Source organism: Strongylocentrotus purpuratus, unplaced genomic scaffold, assembly GCF_000002235.5.
Source record: "Strongylocentrotus purpuratus isolate Spur 01 unplaced genomic scaffold, Spur_5.0 spur5_contig_821, whole genome shotgun sequence".
In the NCBI taxonomy this organism is placed as follows: Eukaryota; Metazoa; Echinodermata; class Echinoidea; order Camarodonta; family Strongylocentrotidae; genus Strongylocentrotus; species Strongylocentrotus purpuratus.
In genome coordinates this window covers 2,055,303-2,078,444 of record NW_022145526.1, presented here as the reverse complement: position 1 = coordinate 2,078,444, position 23,142 = coordinate 2,055,303, and the positions used below count along the sequence as shown (strand labels likewise).

General features: G+C 37.3%; 1 protein-coding gene across 1 annotated transcript; it reads right to left on the bottom strand.

Moving 5' to 3' along the window:
- Window positions 1–1,376: 1,376 nt before the first annotated feature.
- On the bottom strand, window positions 1,377–22,545 carry LOC115922328. Its single transcript, XM_030981131.1, has 10 exons — window positions 22,527–22,545; window positions 10,280–10,306; window positions 9,642–9,766; window positions 8,437–8,623; window positions 7,731–7,960; window positions 5,827–5,961; window positions 5,095–5,239; window positions 4,289–4,310; window positions 3,375–3,476; window positions 1,377–1,723 (listed from the first exon to the last, which is right to left on the bottom strand). The coding sequence occupies exons 1-10, from the start codon at window positions 22,543–22,545 to the stop codon at window positions 1,429–1,431; spliced, it is 1,287 nt and encodes a 428-aa protein (XP_030836991.1). The 3' UTR covers window positions 1,377–1,428.
- Between the last annotated feature and the right edge of the window lie 597 nt (window positions 22,546–23,142).

Below are 23,142 nucleotides of genomic sequence, written 5' to 3'. Positions count from 1 at the left end.
CGGAGAGCCTAATATCCTCCAGATTCATGGCATTTATCTATTTATTCAATTTCCAGGTTCACAGCAACAACAAAACAATAACATACATAGCCAATGAAAGAATACAAAAATGATGATTATTATAACGATACAAATATAAACGAAAACAACAACCGATGCATGGGGATTGCCTCAAAGAAATATTAATTTCTTAAGGCCTCTCCTCATTGGTTGTTGTTACTACACAAATCTATATCCTCCACCGAAAATATACAAATTATTTATATGTTTTTACAAACAGAAATTTACCAGAAGAATGTAAAGAATGTGGTAGGAATACAAAATAAGAGATTGCTCAAAATATTATTGTACTGTAGTGGGCATATCGGGAAGATGACAGTGTAAGACATTTTCAAATGGCTTATCTGACAAAAGTATGAATGAAGTAGGTAGCTAAAGAACGGAAAAGTTTCACAAAAATGAAGAATTGTGCTTAAAGGGAATGTACGCCCTGATTTTATGTATAGAAGGACAAATGAGAGGGAATAGTCCTACTTGTAGCTACTTGCTCCCTCTATATAGAAAACTTCCCCAATCGGTGCCTGTTGGTCCCCCATGATCCTCTTTTTCTTATGTTAAATGAGAGCTGAGTTAATGAGATACCCAACTGTCACAGTGACTTCGCTGGCTCGCTGTGTGGTCTAATCCCTTCTAGCTGAAGTAGTAAAGCCTGCCTTTAAAGTTTGAGCAAAAATCCGACTTTTTTTTTTTTTTTAGAAAGCTACGCATTTTTAAAGTTTCGATCAATCAAACACAAATTGCCAGCTCTGTGATGTATCTTGCGACGTCATCTCCCATTTTATCTGAACAACAAATCAGTCATTTTTATTTTACTTTACGAAAAATGTTTGGTTATACATGCGCCCTAAATATAAATATTGCAAATACTTTTACTGATACCAGCTTATTATCATTTTGTATTTCCTAAGTAGACAAGAGTATTTAAATCGATTTCGTTATTAAAACAGAAACATGTAATATCAGTCAATTTGGCTCGGGAAGGTGCTGTAAGTAAATAATATTTCACTACAAAACAGATGGACAAATAAACAATTCTGTTGTATATATATAGTCGCTCATGATTTGACGGAGACTTTGCACCTTTTAAAGAAAATAATCTAGTATAGTGTCTGTGCACAGCTTATTATGATTTAATGTGGTTCTTTTGACAAAAAACCAAACATAATCGAGAATCGGACGACAGAGTGAACATACCATTATCTTTAGGATTGCTGGATTTCGAATTTCGAGTATTGACAGTATGACGCTGAAAAACAGTTATTTCAGAACATTAAATTACCGTGCTACATAGATGGTATGACGAACTTAAGTCATGTGATATAACAAACTTTTTTTCCCATCACATTCTTCTTTTTTGCTCTCTTCTTTCTAGCCTGGGAAGAATCTGTCCCTCAGGTCCAACAGCCCAGCCCTGGTGAAGGCGTCCTTCAGCCCGTCCCGTTGATCTACGACTGCTGTTCTGGCCCTCCAATCCATCAGCATCTGACGGGTTCCTCTTGCCGTAAGGCGACCTTCCAACCTGTTGATCTCGTGATACCGTGACTGTGAACCCTGTGTGACTTCCAGAGTGTGCATTAACCTTTCAAGGTGTTCATCAGTCTCGATTTCTTCGGCGATATCGTACAGAAGTATGTCGTCCAACCGTATTGGGTTAGCTGGTAGCCTTGCGGGAAAAAATATGAGGGGGATCTCAAGAGTACGTGAGCATGGTGGATGCTATGTGATAGTAAATCACAACTCGCCTTCCCTTTTCATTACATCTACGCGCTTAGAAAAAAAGAATAAATATCTAAATTTAGATATTCTTTCACAAGGGTGAAACTATCCTTACATTGCAATAACAAAAATAGTCACCATATTTTGCATTGTGTGTATATTAGAAACACCCCCAAACAGTTGAAAGCTGTTTCTGCAAACTGAAGTTTAACATTACTTTTTAGTTATAATCGCCATTACCAATTATTTCGATTGTTCATCGAAATTTTCAATTAAACAAAGCTTTAGCAAAGAGACCATATCCATCTGCATACCTAATACGAGGTAATACTTTTTTTTCACATGTCTGTTTAAAGAGTCATATTAGTCCAAGAATTATGTTGGGATATCTCGAGACCTGTCTTTATGCCGGTCTTTTGATACCTCGGTTTTGTTCTACACTCTGGAACTAACTGCAATTAAATAAAGTTCTCCTTCTGATCTCGTTGTCGGCTAGGAAATATGGGTTATTAGTGTGAGTACTGTGTTATCTTTATGCAGGTTCTTCACTCTCATCCCAATGGTGCCTGGTTTCAACATCTTTGGACAAGGAGTTTAGGGCATATTTACCCCTCTTGAACCACATGCATTAAATGGGTCACTGAAAATGTTTTGGTAATACCGTTAGGACTAGGCCTAATCTGACTGATTTGCTATTATACATTATGTAGCAGCAACATGAGTATATGAACGTTTGTGCAAAGCTTCAGATCAAAAGACTATGTGGTATGGTCTATACGAGTGAACAAAATTAAACACTTATTTTTTACACGCAAAATCGGGTGAGCAAAACATTGCCGTTGCCATTAAAAAGTATTTTTAAAACTAATACTATTTTTTCAAAATGCTTTTGGAATACATATGGCTCCGTTTAGTCTCATTTCACAACGCCCCCTATCGTCAGAGCATGGTCAGATTCAGCAGCCTAACATGTTAGCCTATGGACGTTTTTTTTAAAAAATCGTTAAAAATTCATTTTTTGTTTAAACGAAAAGCACATCCACCCCGACGTACGTTATCACTAGCTCTTTCATTGGAGCCCTCATGTCTCATTGACTTTTGAAAGTTCACCCACCGTAATTTTTCAAAATAGGTTGCAAGCTCGTCATTGCCTATAATACACATGTGAAACAAGTCTAACTTTGGACTCAGTTTACCAAGCGATTTGAAGATTATAGGTCGAGCACACGAAACATAAAAAGCATGAATTATCATAGATCACTTCTGCCTATTTCGTTTTGTCCATTTCATCCAACCCCCCACCGTAATTTTTCCATTTAGTAAAAGCAAACATTTTGCCGAGTTTAGCAAAAACATGAATATTCATGAACGGTCAGACAATACAGCCTTTTAGTACGTAACGTATAGTGAATGGGAATGTGCGATGATCCGTGTAAGAGGTAGAGGTCAGTGGTTTGTGCTGGCAATGTTCACGCGAGCGAAAATGAGACAATCGGAGCAATATGTTTTAACAATTAACTTTATTTTCACACTATCCTGCCCTTAAACAAGTTCTGGATTTTCACCTTGCAAATCTTTGTACTTTTATTATGACTTACTCTGATCGGACTCGATCTTTTCTCTGCGAAGACGACGGTGGCTCTGTATGCGACGCTGCGGCCCCCTCTGGTTCCTTTGAAGTTGTGATGGAAGGTACTTGTCTGGAAAAAAACGAAATGTATTGAGTTGGTTGCTCTCTGTGGAGTATTATCCCTACTTTCAGTTAAACCGTTGTATATTGGAAGTGTTAAATTGATCGGGAAACTTTACTAAATCAACCATGGATAGATAACAATCAAAATTACTTATAAAACCAAAACTACAACACCTTGAGCTAAGGCGAGGTTATTTTTAACTTTGACTCGTGATTCTGCGTTGCCTGAACAACCCTCAATATTGCTAGGTGACTCATTCGTTATTGCACAAAGTATAGGATAAATGTATGGTATAACAACATGGCATGTGAAAATATCACCGATTCGATTGGAAATGGGCAAGGGTAATTTCATTCACAAGGGTCAATTGAACTTAATAATAATGATAATAGTGGGTTCTTATTTAGCGCTCATGTCTGTCATACGTGACACTCCCGACACTATCATCTGTGTTACGCATTCGGATACCGCACATAAAATAGTAAATATATCAGTGTAAATAAATACAAAGGTAATATATTGGACTGACAGCGAAAAAGGTTCAAAAGTTGTGTACTTCGTAGGGAGTATCAGTTCTCCCTCTCTGATTGTCCACGGTGGGAAAGCGACAACCAAAGATGCTGCCGAAAGGTTCCTTTAACGAGAGCTTATCTTATGAATAAGTAGTGAAGTCAAGCTACAACATAACATTATCCAATTGTTCACGTTCATGGGCAGATGTGCAACATTTGGGAGATGTTATTTTTTGTTATTAAAAGTTGTGCTCATTTTTAATGTCATCACGGAAAGCTATTTTTAGTGTCTCGATAAATACTTACAAGATAGGAGCTTCACCACCATCTGCATTGAGACATATAAATGAATAGATAAATAGATAAATAAAATAGGGTAGGCTTTTTATAAACAGACTTAATGTGCCACGGAAAATTTATATCGTCGCAAACTTGGCTACAAAAAGGGAAATTATTCTAAACGTTATAAATGAACAACATTTTTTTACACAAAACTCATAAACAATACAGGTCGCTACTCAGGATATTTTGTTGTTTGCTATGCTATACAATTCGTATTCAAATACTGGAAAAGCAAAAGTTATTGTTTTAATTCTTTGTTTTTCATTAAATAGGTTGAAAAAGTGACCAGATGTCATATAAACAGGTAAGACAATTATGAAGTAAAGACACAACAAATAAACGGGGACTTCACTACAGCGTACTTCACTAAAATGAGATAGAGAGAGAGAGAGAGAGTGTGTGTGTATTTGTGTGTGTGCGTGTGTGTGTGTGTAAACTGGGGGGGGGGGTGAGAACAACATCTGTCTATATATAATAACAGTTTATCAAAGAATTGTCAACAACAGTAAATACTATTCAGATTATAAGAAAAGAAAAGGAAAACACTTTAAAAGAAAGAAAGAGAACACAAAATCCTACGCACACATGTACACACGCTAGCACCAATGCAGGTACACAAAAGGGCCCCACTGCATAAATATTACCATTGATGGTAACTTTGCCATCAATATAAACTACCATGGCAACATCACCCAAAAGCTAATCAAATCTACGTTTCAATGGAAATTACCATCATAGTAATGTTTATGCAAAGAAACCCAACAACGAACCTGAGAATTCCGCTTTGAATGCATGTCCCTCGTCACAATGAGGATGAAAGTTGAACTTGAAATGTACATCGGCATTCCCGGTCGCTTTCACTACAAAACTGACAACCTTTCGATCCAATCTATAGATGTCATCTAGCGATACGGTCTGTATTTGTGAGATGGAAAAGCACACACAAAATTAATAAAACAAACATGGGGAATTAATTTAAAGAAATCAACCAAAGAGTGATTCAAATAGCCTTTTGAATTGCATGTAGAAATCACGCTTGGATTACTTTTGTAAATTTAATTTCCCAAATTAAACAAAGTCGAAGATATTAAGTTAAATTTATACCCTTTACTCCTTTAGGGATCGCATTGTACGAAAACATGATAAATAAGAATCGGGCAACTGGGTAATTAACTACATTAGTAAGTGAACTACCTAGTTGCCCGATACTCTTATTTTGGCCACGATGAAGACAAAGATTTGTTGGTATGAAATGAAATATGTGCATTGGTATGACATTAATTTTGGGGGAAATGAGTGAAGAACATTAAGTGCAAACATTAGAGAATACCAAGGAGAAAGGACTAAGAATCCGAATATTATAGTGATGATTGGTCAATTATTCGTTCTTCTCACCCCCCCCCCCCCCCCACCCCATCAACCTCCTTGATAATATAACGCGATTTCTCCGCATTTTAAACCATGCGTTCTGAAAATCGCCAGTGTATAAATTGTTTACATACCTTTTCGTTCTCGGTGACATGACCGCTGTCCACCTCGCATCTGATCTTGAGTTCGCCTTTCTCCCAGAGCACGAACATTTTCTGTGTCGAAGCCATCTTGCGATAATCGAGTTTGTTTTCTTCTTTTTCGATCAGCTAATTATTTCAATTTTGTACAGCAAAGGAATAGAAAGTTGAAAAAAGGACGGGAGAAAAACCGTTGAATGTGTTATCCTGCATTTCCTTTTGAAATAGTTTCCCTCTAATTTGAAAAAGGATGCATCTAAATTATTCATATATCTAGTAAACTTAATACTTTTGTCAGGTATGTCATTGAAGAATGAGAGGTGGACTGATTAAAGATAAACTTTAGTACTGGTAATGCGATTGCATTGTGAAAGAAAAGGTGTGGAAAGGATATGAAACAGTTGATCATGTGGCATGTAAGTATTGGTGTGCACTGCAAGGTTCTGGAGTCATCAAAATCATAATAAATTTGACCGAGTCTTGGTAAAGTAACAAGCACTCACATAGAAAGCTATATATGGGACAACACACATGGTGTCGGGGCTAGTACTACCTTGATTTCCTTGTCTTTCTATGCTCATTACTCAGCCAGTATACATTTTCTTCCAAAATTGTTTGGCACATGTCATTTATTTGTAATCTTGAACATTCAGTGTAAGTTTCGTTTGATTCTGTGAGAATTGTTTTTTTTTTTTTTTACCAGTACTGGAGTTTATCTTTAAATAAGGGCCTTTCTTGAATACGTTGGTATGTAAGCTCTAATATGTTACAGCCTCAAGAGATATAAATTGGGACAAAAAAATAGTTCACATATTTTACGGAAAAAAAAGAAGAAGATTGTTTAAGGTATAAATAATTTAGTTTTAAACTATATGGGTGGTATTCTCATAAGTTAAGCCGGGACTATTTAAAGTCCACACTAAACAAGAATTTTAGTTCACACTTCTGTGGAATGCTAGGTTTTATCTTCCTCCTTTAATATTCATGACAAGGATAATCTACCCAAGACTTCGTTGAAATTCATTTTATACTCATATTATCTTTTTCTTCTCATCTCATTGCCAAATTATTTTTTTGGAAACTTTTCATTGAAGGATTGAAACAATCTGTACAGGGTAAATGAGTTGGCAACAGGCACTCCACAAAAGTGTGGACTAACTGAGTACGCGTTAACTTAGTACGCGCTACCGGAATACCACCCTATATATTTATATACATGTGTAAGAAATGAAAAAAAGACATAGCAAAAAAGGCGTTTGATACATTTCTGTAAAACGATATTTCGTCCACACAGAGCTGCTTGAAGTTAATGATAATACATCGGAAAATATAAAGCGCTTAATTTGGAGTACAGGCCCCAAGCGACTTACGGATATGCTTAAATAATTAATTCGAAATACCATGTAACGGAATATTTTCATATACAGTAGTATATATATATATATATATATGCTTATAATATGCAAATAGTTCCATGGCAGTAATATAGGTATTTGAAAACAAGTGCGTACAGGGGCAAGGGGCTTCATTCATTTTCCCTACCTATACAGAAATATAAGAACATAATGATGATGATGATGATGATATTGATAATAATAATAATACTAATAGTAATAATACTGATGATGATAATAATAATGATACTGATGATAATTACAATAATAATAATAATTATAAATACTACTACTACTTCTACTAATAGTGAGGATAACAATGATAGATCATGAGCGAGAATGGGAGAGGGAATAGAAGCCAACATAAAGTGGACAAAACAACATAAATGAAAAAGAAGCCCCTTCCACAACTTCACCCATTTTCTTTTTAACAGCCTTTGATATTTTTGATTTATCCTGAATTCATATTTGTCACATTGTCATAAATGTTGGCAAATTACTCACATCGTCAAGACCAGGAGTATCATTGTACAGACGTAGATGGCAGTATTGCGGTTGGTGGCGACTCATTGATTTTGGGAGGTAGGGCGTTGTAGCGACACGTTTCCCAATTAGGTAGTCGGAAATGACCATGAACATTTCACAAATTGAGAAATGGTCAATGTAGACATCAAGGTCATCTTTTCTTACTACGCATCTAGGTATTCCGGTTGATGACAGTTCTTTCTTGGTGACTGCAAAAGTGCGGAAGATGTAAACGGACAAAGAGAGAGGGAGAAAAAGAGGTATTAAAGAAGAGGGACATTGAATAAAAACACTCATCTTCATCAGATTATTATTAAATATATATAATGATGATACAAGGGATCATGCTGCTGCCTGCAGTGTATCCCCATTACGTTTGCAAAACGTTTTAAGTGTCTCTACATTGTTTTCTTATTGTTTACAAACGTTGTTTTCACCCTCTTCACAATGATTTCTTAGTGTCTCCACAGTGTTTTGCAACTGTTTCCAAACGTTGTGTCTCCAGGAATTGTTCCCATTGTTCAACCCCCTCTGTTCTTCCCTATTATCCACAGTAATCCAAATCTCCCTCTATGCTACATATGTTTATATTTTGTTTACAAAGTTTCCACACCTCTTCACACTTAATTATCATCAGTTCCACACAATGTGTTTTATTGCTTTCACACTTTATAGATACACTCACCTTGTGTATCTCCATGAGTGAAGTATAGGATGACTTTGGCCTTGGAGGGGTCTGTTAACACCGCACAGTGGGGGATGACCAACTTCAATGGGCTCTCAAACGTGGTTCCCGAAGGTTCACACACTACACCAGGGGAGACAAGAGCTTCATTCTCTGCGAAAAGGACACCTGACGGCTGTGCTAGAACCTGAGTTAAATGGCAACAAATCGGGTGTATGAACTTACTATTTCTATTCAATCTTACACTCTTTTTTTAGTAGGCTTATCAAAATATGAAGTGTCTAAATTAATTAAAACATTATCAAACAAAAACAAATGATGGGTACTACAGGAATGAAAAATAGGAGCGAACACAGACATCACTAAAGCTTTACGTCTTGCCCTCATCGGACTAAATCAGAAGAATGAACTAAATTATTGTTAGATGCTGCTTGTAAGTATCGGCTTGCATGGTGAGGTAGAAATACAGTAGGCTTGAGGGTGCACCATGTGTGAGAGAGTGGATTGAGGAGTCCTAAAAAGGTAATCTAAGAAAGATAGCCAACTTTTTCTTCAAGACTACACAAATTGTCCTTTTCAGGACTCCTCAATCCTCTCTCTCTCTCTCTCTCTTACATGATGCACCCGCAAGTCTACTGTATAATTATTGTTGTTGTTAAAATTAAAAAGGCATTTGCATGTTCCCTCCCTCTTTAGCGTCTCCCATATTAAGTCCGGTGCGTAAAGTCAATACGGGTAGATTTGTTTTCTTTGTTACGAGCCTTTTCAGCTCCTCCAATAAGTCCGGTGTGTAAAGTCAATACGAGCAGATCGTTTTATTTGTTACGAGCCGGAGATTTGGGGAACATGAATGCGGTCCCTCCGTTTCCGGAGTTGGGGGGGGGGGGCATTTTAATGCCAGCCTTTTTATGACAATGGTGTATATTAATTATTGCTATAGTACGAGGGTCATCACGAACTTTTTCTGCACAAACTATTTATTCTTGTTTTCCCCCCAGATCCAAGTGATAAAAGCACCTCCACCCTGATACTATGATCTTGAATACGCCTTACCTTTATGGTAATTTATGAAATCATATTGTAGAGCCCAGATAAGTATGAAGAGAGAGAGGGGGACCATCTCTCATTCGTGCCATAAGAGCGCGCATTAAGGCAGGTATAAAGAGAGAAAGGGTGGAAGTGTCGGGAAGAATTTTACAAATTACCTTAAGAGTAATCTCACACTCCTTTTGCAGCGCCAATACGGGTATGCAGAGGCTGATTCCATGGTGCGGTAGTTGGATAGTGCCCCCTCTAAAAGGATGGATCGTCTTGCTTGCCACGTCTGTTCCTGGATATTGAAATTCAAATTGTACCAATCACCAGAAAAGTATTTTGCTCTGTTTGATGGGAGTTTCATGTACGTAAATTATAATCAAAATATCAGCTTAAATATTTTCTTCTGTAGAGAGGATTTGCAATTGCATGTACACTCTCATCAGGCGCGTAAGAGGGAGGGGGTTGGGGGGTTAAACCCCCTTCAGTTTTTGTATGTGTGTATTGTGAAGCAAACCACCTCCCCCCTTTGTGATTTTTTTTGTTCAATCAAAAACATATGAACAAAAAAATTTGACAATGGCTGACTTAAAAAAGCTGACCTCCCCCCCCCCCCCAACGGAGCAAAATGTCAAATTTTCAAATTTTGAGACCCAAACAAAAAAAGAAGTGTCCTCTTACCCCCCCCCCCCCCCCCCCCCACACCTCCCTCCCTCCCCTCCCTTCCCCAAATAGTTACATGAAATAAATCCCCGAAATTTTAATAAACGTATCAGATATTCATCATTAGATCAAGTTGCACACTTACGGTCTGGAAACACTGAAGGATCGGGGGCTTGAAAGCAAAATAAGAGATGAGGAATATTAGAGATAGTCAATACAAAACAGTTTATTTCTATCAAATCGTTAATGTCTTCTTATACATTCTTCTCAAACTCTGAATGACTTTACATTACTTTCAATAAATTGACCAAAAAAAAAATTTAAAAAAGAAAAGATCAACTAACTTTGAACGTCATGTGAACTACCTAGCATTACCATTAGACTATAAGTATAAAACGCAAGGCAGAAAAAACACTTATGCGTGAGACAATACGTTTCGATTTATTAATATTCATTCAAGGCTTTTTCTGTCCAGTTTTTGTGCAATCATTTTTCCAAACTATATTCTTATTTACAACCGATAGTCATCAAATAAAAGAAGTATGCAACAAGTGAACGAAATCGATTCTATACCTGTATATATCATCCATTAGGAGATGGATTTAAATACCAATTGTACACATAAGGAACAAATCAAATGAGCAGTATAAGAAATGTTTAGATTTACCATTCTTGTTGTGAAAAATCTTTTGGTTCATATGAACTATAATGAATTACAACCTCTGTCTAGCTTTTCAATGAAGCATGAAATGTGGATACAAGGAAAAAGATCCAGATTAATGTCTAGAATATAGAAAGAAAATGTAATTGCTATACTTACTCTCTACGACTGAAGACGAATGGCAGACGAAAATAGAAAAATATATGTATTCTATTACAGTACACATATAAATGATGCTCATCTTATTCATTTTTTTTTCTCCTTTAAAGATGTGTTGAACATCATAGGCCACAAGCCTTAATGAAAATTATAATGCCTTAATTTTTCCCTGGCATGTATGTTTACAATCGGTTAATAAACATATATTTAGAACTACAAAACCGGTTCATCAAACAAAGATCAATACATATGACCAACACAAAATCCTTGACTTAATAAAAGATGTTAATATTAAATTCAAAACGAATAGTGGGAGGTTATCGATGATATATGGTATCATTTCTGCAACACCCAAGCGTTATATCGTGGTGAGCTGGACAATTACTCATGAACGTTTACTTAGTCAAAAGTTGTCAATAATACACAAAACTATATTAAATCGAAAAATCGGAGACAAAGCCCTAAGTTTTCTAAAAGCTATCGGATATTCATAATTAGATCCAAGTTAGATATTAATGGACTGAAAACGAAACTCGGAGGAAGAAAAAAAATAGCAAATAAGTAACATGTATGAAAGATATCGGATATTCATAATTATTGTTCTATCTACCTGGAACAAAGAATAAGGACATAGACAACTCGTTTTGCAATTGGCCATGGTATTTATTAGTTGTAATATAGAAACTTTCCATCGTCATTAGACTTGTGGTATAACAAATAATTCAAATTAAAATAGTGTGTTAACTTCACAATGAACAGCCGTTCTCTGGCCTGAGACACATAGCGTTCAAATAATAAAAACAAATCAACGCAGTTCTCTGGCTTGAGACACGTAGCGTTCCCTAATACAAACAAATCGACGCAGTTCTCTGGCCTGAGACACGTAGCGTTCGCATAAACACTTTATTGCCTAAAACTGAGGATAACTAAGCAAATGCCTTAATGGTCATCCTCCGCTACAAGCAAAGTGTAAACGGGGTGTAAATACTAATTGCATTAAAATGCCCCCATGCAATTTAGATCAAAACAAATCAACGCAGTTCTCTGGCCTGAGACACGTAGCGTTCACCTAATAAAATAAAACCAAATCAACGCAGTTCTCTGGGCTGAGACACGTAGCGTTCACATAATAAAATAAAACCAAATCAACGCAGTTCTCTGGCCTGAGACACGTAGCGTTCACATAATAAAAACAAATCAACGCAGTTCTCTGGCCTGAGACACGTAGCGTTACATAATAAAAACAAATCAACGCAGTTCTCTGGCCTGAGACACGTAGCGTTCACATAATAAAATAATCCCAACTCAACGCAGTTCTCTGGCCTGAGACACGTAGCGTTCACATAAACACTTTATTGCCTACACTGAGGATAACTAAATCAAAGGCCTTAATGGTCCTCCTCAGCCTACAAACCAAGTGTAAACGGGGTGCAAACAATACTAATTGCATTAAGATTTCCCATCATTGGCTCGAAGCCTGTTCTCTTGCAAACTGGTATGTTCGACATGTGCAAATTAAAGATAATTCCGCGGTTTGGCGGTCAAAATTATAAAATTTTCTGCCTTATGACAAGTCCAGTCACGGAAGTACCCAAAGAGGTGTGAATATACCAATTACGTATAAGTAACAACAGAATGAATTGTAGAAAGTGATGTACATCATAAAATTCCATTTGAAGAAACAAATACATGAAGGCAGGAATTTGACGACACTGTCAACTAAAAACTCAAATGCGGGTGAAACCCGATCTCTCGAAAACCAGACTCTTAATAAAGGATGTTATAACCAAAATTAGACCGAATGAAAAGTTCGAGTTCTGGGAAATAAGATCGGGAAAAAGCCCCGCAAGGCCCGTGTAATCATTTAAAACGCGACCAGGCATAGCCCTTGAGAGAGTGGATTGTCGTCAAATTCCCACTACTAACTGTGTAAAGATAATCGTAACCATGAAAAGTCACTGACCCCTTTTGGTGGAGTATGGGGATGGATGGTGGGGAAAATTTGTTAAGTGTGACAACTTCGAAATACCATGGACTGAATGAGGTATTATCGTCCAAATTGGGGAGAGGAAAGAGGAGGAAAGTTGAGAGCTGACCGCATGTTTACATTACGGCGACTGGTTTCTTCCCCGCCCAAGGTTTATTGCATCATCGGATTACATTCATAGCTTCCTCTCCCCCATAAATAAACTTTGTCCCAGGTAGCTGTCAATAAACTATTTTAACTTCCTCTGCGCTGGTTAAAATTAATTATTGTTCTATCTACCTGGAACAAAGAATAAGGACATAGACAACTCGTTTTGCAATTGGCCATGGTATTTATTAGTTGTAATATAGAAACTTTCCATCGTCATTAGACTTGTGGTATAACAAATAATTCAAATTAAAATAGTGTGTTAACTTCACAATGAACAGCCGTTCTCTGGCCTGAGACACATAGCGTTCAAATAATAAAAACAAATCAACGCAGTTCTCTGGCTTGAGACACGTAGCGTTCCCTAATACAAACAAATCGACGCAGTTCTCTGGCCTGAGACACGTAGCGTTCGCATAAACACTTTATTGCCTAAAACTGAGGATAACTAAGCAAATGCCTTAATGGTCATCCTCCGCTACAAGCAAAGTGTAAACGGGGTGTAAATACTAATTGCATTAAAATGCCCCCATGCAATTTAGATCAAAACAAATCAACGCAGTTCTCTGGCCTGAGACACGTAGCGTTCACCTAATAAAATAAAACCAAATCAACGCAGTTCTCTGGGCTGAGACACGTAGCGTTCACATAATAAAATAAAACCAAATCAACGCAGTTCTCTGGCCTGAGACACGTAGCGTTCACATAATAAAAACAAATCAACGCAGTTCTCTGGCCTGAGACACGTAGCGTTACATAATAAAAACAAATCAACGCAGTTCTCTGGCCTGAGACACGTAGCGTTCACATAATAAAATAATCCCAACTCAACGCAGTTCTCTGGCCTGAGACACGTAGCGTTCACATAAACACTTTATTGCCTACACTGAGGATAACTAAATCAAAGGCCTTAATGGTCCTCCTCAGCCTACAAACCAAGTGTAAACGGGGTGCAAACAATACTAATTGCATTAAGATTTCCCATCATTGGCTCGAAGCCTGTTCTCTTGCAAACTGGTATGTTCGACATGTGCAAATTAAAGATAATTCCGCGGTTTGGCGGTCAAAATTATAAAATTTTCTGCCACACGAGACGTGGCTGCTCAGACATGGATCGCCGCCACACCGAAATCGGATGGTATGAAAAATTCTCATCCTTTGCATAATTGCGAAAGGTACTATAAACGTAACAGACAACATTATGTACAATCATTCCTACTTCAGATCAATACAGATCCGAAATTAACTTGTACTGACGAATGTTCGAAGATCAGTAGGGAGGAATTGAACGTCTGTATTCCCAAAAAAGCAGCTCGTAAAAGTTCGAAATGAATAATGAAGTAAGTACCCTTGCCAGAAAGGTGCATACGGTGCGAAACAACCAGTCCTCCAAATCGGCGAATTAAAGACCGCGCAACTTGTTATTAACCCCGCTGTCTCTGTCTGGTAATTCATGTCTGTCGGCGGGTAGATGGATACCGGCCGCTTGCACCATGAAATCCCCCAGGGCCCAGATGGTGCCTCGTATGGATGTAGAATCCCTTGTCTGGCTCGATAAATCCGTAGACTCTGCAGATTCAAATAATGGAGAAAAGGGAGAACCCGCAGACAGTAACATGTTCTACATAACATTACCATAAACAAAATTACTTTTGCAATGTGTGTTATTCTTCGGAATAAACCACCCCAATTCAGTGCAATCAAAATTTAGTTACTATTAGTATATTATGCATTGGATTTGGTCTGACGCCCATCACCCTACCAGTCTAACTCAAAACATAACAAAATTAAGCTGAAAAAACAACGTACTGACTAATTATAACACCCCGAAGTTTTCAAACTTCACCTGCCGGTAGTCTGATATAACCCCGGTATGCCCCAGATACCCATCTCCCCATTTTTTGAATGTGGGAGTCTGAAAAGCCCGCCATAGCAGCGGACGTAGCAGCTCCTATTCGGAATGAATGGGCCGTGTAATAGTGAGCTGGTAAACCTAAAAATGAAATACTCCTATGTAGCACCCTGTTGAAAGCTTGCCGGGTTAGGGGAGAACCATCAAATTGCCTAAAAAATGCAAACCCCTGGTCAATACCGGGAGTGGGAACGGGTTGAGGACGGGCTTCCAAATACCCAACAATTGCTTTAACGGGGCACAATGACCTACTTTCCGGAAGCAGGATGATGCACCCCCTACCCCGCTGATCCGTTTTGGAAGACCGAATTCTAACACTAACTTTGCGCTGTGGGGGATTCCCCCGGACGATTACGTCCGCCTCCAACAGGGGGATGGATCTACCCTGAGAAGTGAATTCACCAATGCGTAAAAACCCGAAAAACGCTAATAAAAATGTTGCAGTGAAAAGTTTAGTATGATAGGACGTTTGGCATACTAATGGCAGTGTTGCGATTAATTTATGCAATAAGGGCATAGTAATGGGGCAGCGCACGTCAAGGCGAGCATGACGCCTACGGCAGCCTTCAACTAATCGCTTTATTGGAAAATTCTGAGTTATATCTTCCCTATTATGACTGCGCTCATGAAATGACAGAGCTGAAATATATGTAGAGATAGTGTTTGCTGAATAATTGGACCAGCTCATGTAAGAAATGAAAAGAGCAACCTGCTCGATAGTTGGTGGAGTAGAGGCATTACAATTATAATTACTCCGAAACAGCTGAAAAGTTTGCCATGCCGTGTGATAAGTGCGCATAGTGTTCTGAGCTCTGGAAGAGCTTAACAAGACGGCACGCTCCCGACTAAGCTGCTCCAGAGAGGGGTAGGAATGGGGGTCCCTTGTTGCTCGGCATTGGGGGCCAGATGTCGAAAACGGGTCATCTGAAAGCGGGACAGAGAATCGGCAATTTCATTGGTATGGCCTGGAACGTACATTGCCTTAAACCAAATGTTCCACCTTAAACACAGTACTACAAAGTGGCGAATGAGCCGCATAATTATCTTGCAATTAGACGATTGCTTGTTAATGACGGCAACTACCGATTGATTATCAGACCAGAAAGTTACTCTCTTCCCATTTAAGTTTAACCGATCTCCCCATAAGTGAACGCCTACAACTATGGGAAGCAGTTCTAGAACGGCAATGGAGAAATTAGCCTCCCTGACGTAATCCGGCCACTTAGCTTGAGCCCAGCATCCCTCGAAATAAATGCCTAGCCCAATGCTTGCCGCTGCGTCTGTATAGAATTGAAGGCAATTATTATCCCGCCAAACATTGTCAGCAAACATAACAGTCCCATTAAAATGCTCTAAGAATGCTTCCCATGCTGCCAGGTCAGCCTTAGCCCCACTGGTAAGCCTTATGCGATGATGGGGCAGACTTACCCCTCTAGTCATGTCTATCAGCCGCCTGAGAAAGGCCCTACCTGGGCCAACCGCCTTACATACAAAATTGAGTGACCCAATTAGCGATTGTAGCTGGCGCAGTGTCAGCTTAGACTTCGTGGAAAAGCTGCGAATCATGCAACGTAGCGCTTCTAATTTATCAGCTGGAACTTTTACCTGACATAGCCTTGTATCAATCTCTAGACCCAAATATGTAATTACTCTCGTAGGGCCTTCGGTTTTCTCCAGCGCTAAGGGCACACCGAAATCATTGCACATATTTTGGAAGCAGAGCATGATGCGCTGGCATTCCTCGAATGAGGAAGCAGCAAAGAAGAAATCATCTAAGTAATGCAGCACTTGTTCAGTAACAGCTATGCGCCGACAACAATCTTCGAGAAAGGAACTAAAGCGCTCAAACATTGCACACGAAATCGCGCAACCCATGGGCATGCACCTATCATAATAGAATTTTCCATCAATGCACATACCGAGCAAATCAAAATCAACTGGATGCACGGGCAGTAATCTAAAGGCAGACTTGATGTCAGCTTTCCCCATAAAAGACTTAAGACCAAGTTTAACAATCATGTACACCGCTTCGTCGAAACTAGTGTAAGAAACGTTGCACTCCTCCTTATCTATGCTATCATTTACAGAAGAGCCGCGAGGGGAGGATAAGTGTTGTATTAATCGAAATTCGCCTGGTGTTCGTTTTGGAACAACCCCGATGGGGGAACAACGAAAATTCGGAAATGGAATTGAGGTAAAGGGGCCTACGATTCTGCCAAGTAGCACCTCTTTCTCTATCTTTTGCATAATGATTTGATGATGAAGAATTGCAGACTTGAGATTCTTACAACTCATTTGTACACGGGTGCCTTTAAAACTCAGAGAAAAGCCGTACGTAAATCCCGAAATTAGACGTTTTGCGTCAGACTGATTGGTGTAAGAATGAAGAAAGGGTAGCATGGGCTTTAGCTTAATTGGGGTTGGGGCTAGAGCTCGGTTTGGTAGCTGCAAGTTGGGGGCGGTTGCAGGCAAAGGAGCCATGGGATGTATTTCCGCATCTATCGCATTTGTGCGCATATCTGCAGCCTCGCCCCCTACCGCACCGGCCGGAGGCGTTGAATGCGAAACAAACTTGGGCCCGCGGACTCGCGGTTGCGCTACCGTATCCGTCCCGATTAAAGATAAACTCCAGTACTGGTAAAAAAAAAAAAATTAATTCTCACAGAATCAAACGAAACTTACACTGAATGTTCAAGATTACAAATAAATGACATGTGCCAAACAATTTTGGAAGAAAATGTATACTGGCTGAGTAATGAGCATAGAAAGACAAGGAAACCAAGGTAGTACCATCCCCGACACGATGTGTGTTGTCCCATATATAGCTTTCTATGTGAGTGTTTGTTACTTTACCAAGACTCGGTCAAATTTATTATGATTTTGATGACTCCAGAACCTTGCAGTGCACACCGATACTTACATGCTACATGATCAACTGTTTCTGATCCTTTCACACCTTTTCTTTCACAATGCAATCGCATTACCAGTACTAAAGTTTAGCTTTAAGTGCTGAGCGCCCATTGCGGCGGGGGCCTGGTAGTTGCTGTCTTGGCCGTTGAGCTCCGCGAAATTGAGATTGCCTCCCGCTGAAGGGACGAAAATTCTCCCTGCTGTCCGGCCGCGCGTAGGCAGTGGCGACTAGTAGCCACAGCTCCGCGTCTACTACGGCCCATGAACGCTCCGGCTGCCGAGCTTGCCGCAGGCGGAACTGTAGATCGTAGTCGCACCAATTATAGCCGCAGCTAGCGGCAGTGCGCACAATACTGATATATTTTAACAGTTCCCGTACCCGACGTGTGTGTCGTTCGGCATAAACCGAAACAAAAACTAGCATGGCACTAGTCCACTGTGGTATGCCTGTAATGGCTGTTTTTCGGTTTGGCGCCCGCAGCTGAAAATTAGCGCTCGCAGGGGAAAAAGTTAGAGTTAACCCCTCGTCGACGGAAGGATCGGACATGGATGGCGATATTAAAGCGCCTAAGTCAATGAACTCCCCCCGCCAAATTTTTTCCTTCAATGTGAGGGCAATTGATGACCCGAGATCATCGCCTACGCCAGCCAACATTTGGGGCTGTCCAGGGACGGGAAAACCTGTCCCTGGAGTAAAAGCATAAAGTGCAAACAAAAAAGAAATCCATACCCTGAATAATGATAACACCCTTTTACACACTGCTTTTACAAGTTCTTTTCCTAATGCACTTTACGACGAAACATTACATGTATTATATGAGTAAAAGACCTAAAAAATCACCACATTTTTCAATATTATAATAAAGGCCTTACATTACTAATGAAGTTTTTGTTTGAGTTTACAAATAAAGAAAGAAATATGGGATTTTTCCAAGTCAATATTCCCTAGCTTGATAAACTTTCTGTTCATTAATATATTTCTGACTTAGTTAAGACCTATAACCTGGAATTAAACTTCCATTGAACCATGACAAAAAAATTAACACAAGAAAAAGATATGCAAAAAGATGAACATAATTTTTAAGAAGTTATAATGGGTTTAAGATGCATACTTACTTACTAGAGACAGAGAAAACGGGCAGAAGAAAACATAAATATATAAATATTAGAATGCTCTCTTATCTGGAAATGAAACTCATCTTTTTAAATTATTTTTCTTCAAGTGGAAGAAGTTGATCATCAGGAGGAAGCCTTACAGATTTTTTTTCATGCCATTTTTTTGTTTACCTGTAATGTATGTTTACAATTTTTTAGCAAACATATATTTACCATTGTGCACGAATATGCATGCTTACCGAAGGTTTAAAAAAAGTTTAAATAAAAACTGATATTTCGAAGTTATCATGAATTTGTGGTAGCATTTTTAAAACGCCCAAGCTTTATGTCAAATTTAGCTTGAATACATTCACGAACGTTTACCTATTTAATTTTTTTTTTAATAATGCACAATATTTAATTAAAAAGAAAAATCGGAGACAAATCCCTGAAGATTTCTAAAAGATATCGAATATTCATAATTCGATCCCTTTCGTATGCTTACGGCCTAGGAACGAAGATCGGGGGAAGCAGAGAAGAGATAAAGAAAATTACAAATATATACAGTGCAAAAAGGCACTTTTGTCAAAACCCTGAATAATGATAACGCCCTTTTACACATCGCTTTAACAAGTTCTTTTCCTAATGCACTTTACGACGAAACATTACATGTATTATATTCATGGGTAAAAGAACTGAAAAGTCACCTCATTTTTCAATATCATGATAAAGGCCTAATACATTACTGATAAAGTTTTTGTTTGAGTTTACAAATAAAGAAAGAAATATGGGATTTTCTAACTCTATATTCCCTAGTTTGATAACCTTTCTGTATATATATTTCTCACTTAGTTATGACTTATAACCTGGAATTAAACTTCCGGTTTAAAATGCATACTTACATGCTATAGACAGAGAAAACGGGCAGAAGAAAACAGAAAGATATAAATATTAGAATACACTTTTATCTACACATTATACTAATTGTTTTCATTTTCTATCTTCAGGAGAAATTAGGGGGTTATCTTCTTTTTTTTATAAATATAAATATCTTTATATATCAAAATGAAATCTAACTACCACATGAATCTGTGAATATTAGAGTGCATCCCTTTTTTCTTTTTTTCTTCTTTTTTCTGTCTTTTTCCTCTTTTACCAATATGTTGTTCCTCCATATTTGTATTATTATGTATCCTCTGAGGGTATTCATACTATCAAGCTTTGCTTACTTTGTCAACCGTCCTTGTTGATGTTTTCGATTAGTTACAGCCAATCTTACTTTATTCTACATATATTCTTTTGTCATGTGTAAATTTGTAATTTTTGTTTGTTATATACTTGTAAAAATGCAACAACAACAAAATCAAACAGAAATAAATAAATCAAATCAAATCAAAGCAAATTATGTGGAAGCCTTAGAGACGATTTAAATGCCTTTATTTCTTACCTTGCATGTCTGTTTACAAATGTTAAGCAAATGAATACTTACCATTGTGCGCGAACATACTTGGTTACCACACGACTACAATACCATTTTATTAAAGTAAAATTAAAACGTAAGATAAAAATACAATAATTGACTTAATGAAATATTAAAGTGTTAAAATTCAAAACCGATGGTTGGAATTCTTGAAGTATAGGTGGTAGTCATGAACGTTTACTCAGTCAAAAGTTTTCGATAATTCAAATTACTTAATTAATGAGAACGAACCGAAAAATCCCAAACATTCATGAACCATATCAGATATTAATGATATAATCAAAGGTGCCTATTAATGGACTTTTAAGCAAGATCGGGAAAGAATCAGAAAAAAGGGGACACAAATCCCAAATAATTATGAAAGATATCGGATATTCATAATTCGATCCAATTCGCATACTTACCGCCTGGGAACGAATATGCAGGAAAGCAGAGAAGAGATACAGAACATTACACATATAGATTGCTAATAGGGTCTTTCGTTCAAAATCGTAAATAAAGTTAATGCTCTATTATACAGCACTTTTAGGTTTCTTTTCTTATTGCATTTTACGACGGTACATTACATGTATATTATTCGTGAGAAAATGATCTTTAATGTCACCTTATTCTGAAATATCTTGTAAGAGGCCTAACTTTATACTGATTACCCGTTACTCTTAAATTAAATAGCAACTAAGAACTTATGTGTTAATGAATTAATTTTTCGATTTCATATTTTAGAGGAAAGCTGTTTCTTTCCCTTTTTACAGTCTCGTTTGAGTCCTTTCTTTTCATCGTACTTTTTCTCATTTCAATGACTACAGCAATCATTGTCTTGTTACGTGTATCAAGACTTTATTAATTCATTACCTATTATATTGGCATAGTACATGACAGGTCTATAACATTGTTTTAAAAACAATTCTTTACATAAGTATCAACTATTAGAAGATAAATGTACATGCCAACTCTAAACACGCGTTTATGAATGAAATAAGTAATGTTAGGTTTTTCAACTCTACATTCCCTAGTTTGATAAACTTTTTTTTTGGTAAGTTGGACAAAATCATGAATGTTTACTCAGTCAAAAGTTTTCGATAATACACATTACTAAATTAAAAAGAGCGAACCGAAAAATCCCCAACATTCATGAACCATATCAGATATTAGTAATAAAATCAAAGCTGCCTATTAATGGACTGTTAACCAAGATCAGGGGAAGAATCAGAAAAAAGGACACAAATCCCAAATAATTATGAAAGATATCGGATATTCATAATTCGATCCAATTCGCATACTTACCGCCTGGGAACGAATATGCAGGAAAGCAGAGAAGAGATACAGAACATTAAAAATATAGATTGCAAATAGGGTCTTTCGTTCAAAATCGTAAATAAAGTTAATGCTCTATTATACAGCATTTTTAGGTTTCTTTTCTTATTGCATTTTACGACGGTACATTGCATGTATATTATTCGTGAGAAAGTGATCTTTAATGTCACCTTATTCTGAAATATCTTGTAAGAGGCCTAACTTTATACTGATTACCCGTTACTCTTAAATTAAATAGCAACTAAGAACTTATGTGTTAATGAATTAATTTTTCGATTTCATATTTTAGAGAAAAGCTGTTTCTTTCCCTTTTTACAGTCTCGTTTGAGCCCTTTCTTTTCATCGTACTTTTTCTCATTTCAATGAATTCAGCAATCATTGTCTTGTTACGTGTTTCCAGACTATATTAATTCATTACCTATTATATTGTCATAGTACATGACAGGCCTATAACATTATTTTTAAAACTATTCTTTACATAAGTATTAACTATTAGAAGATAGATGTACGTGACAACTCTAAACAGGCGTTTATAAATGAAATAAGTAATGTTAGGTTTTTCAACTCTTCATTCCCTAGTTTGATAAACTTTTTGTTTGTAAATACATTCATGACTAACCTGAATTTAACATTTCAATTAAGCATGGAATGTGAAAAAGAGGACAAATATTCAGAAACGTGACAAGAATGTATATGAAAATATAATTTGATTACGATGCATACTTACCTCCTATGAACGAAGCCATCGGATAGAGGAGAAAAAACCAAGATAAATATTAGAATACTCTTTTATATATAAATTATACTAATTTTTTTCATTTTCTTTCTTCAGGAGGAATTAGAGTATCATTAGTTGAACGCCTTACAGACAATTTAAAAGCCTTTATTTTTACCTTGCATGTATGTTTACATATGTTTAGCAAATGAATACCATTGTGCGCGAACATACTTGGTTACCGCACGACTACAGTACCATTTTATTAAAGTAAGATTAAAACATAAGATAGAAAAAAATACAATAATTGACTTTATAAAAACATTAAAATGTTCATTTTTAAAAACGATATTTGGAAGTCATCATGCATAGGTGATAGCATTTTTACAACACCAAGCAGTCAATCGTGGTTAGCTGGAAAGCATTCATAAACGTTTACATAGTCAAAAGTTGTCAATAATACACAAAACTATATTAAATCGAAAAATCGGAGACAAAGCCCTAAGTTTTCTAAAAGCTATCGGATATTCATAATTAGATCCAAGTTAGATATTAATGGACTGATAACGAAACTCGGAGGAAGAATACGAAAAAAAAAATCACAAATCAGTAACATGAAAGATATCGG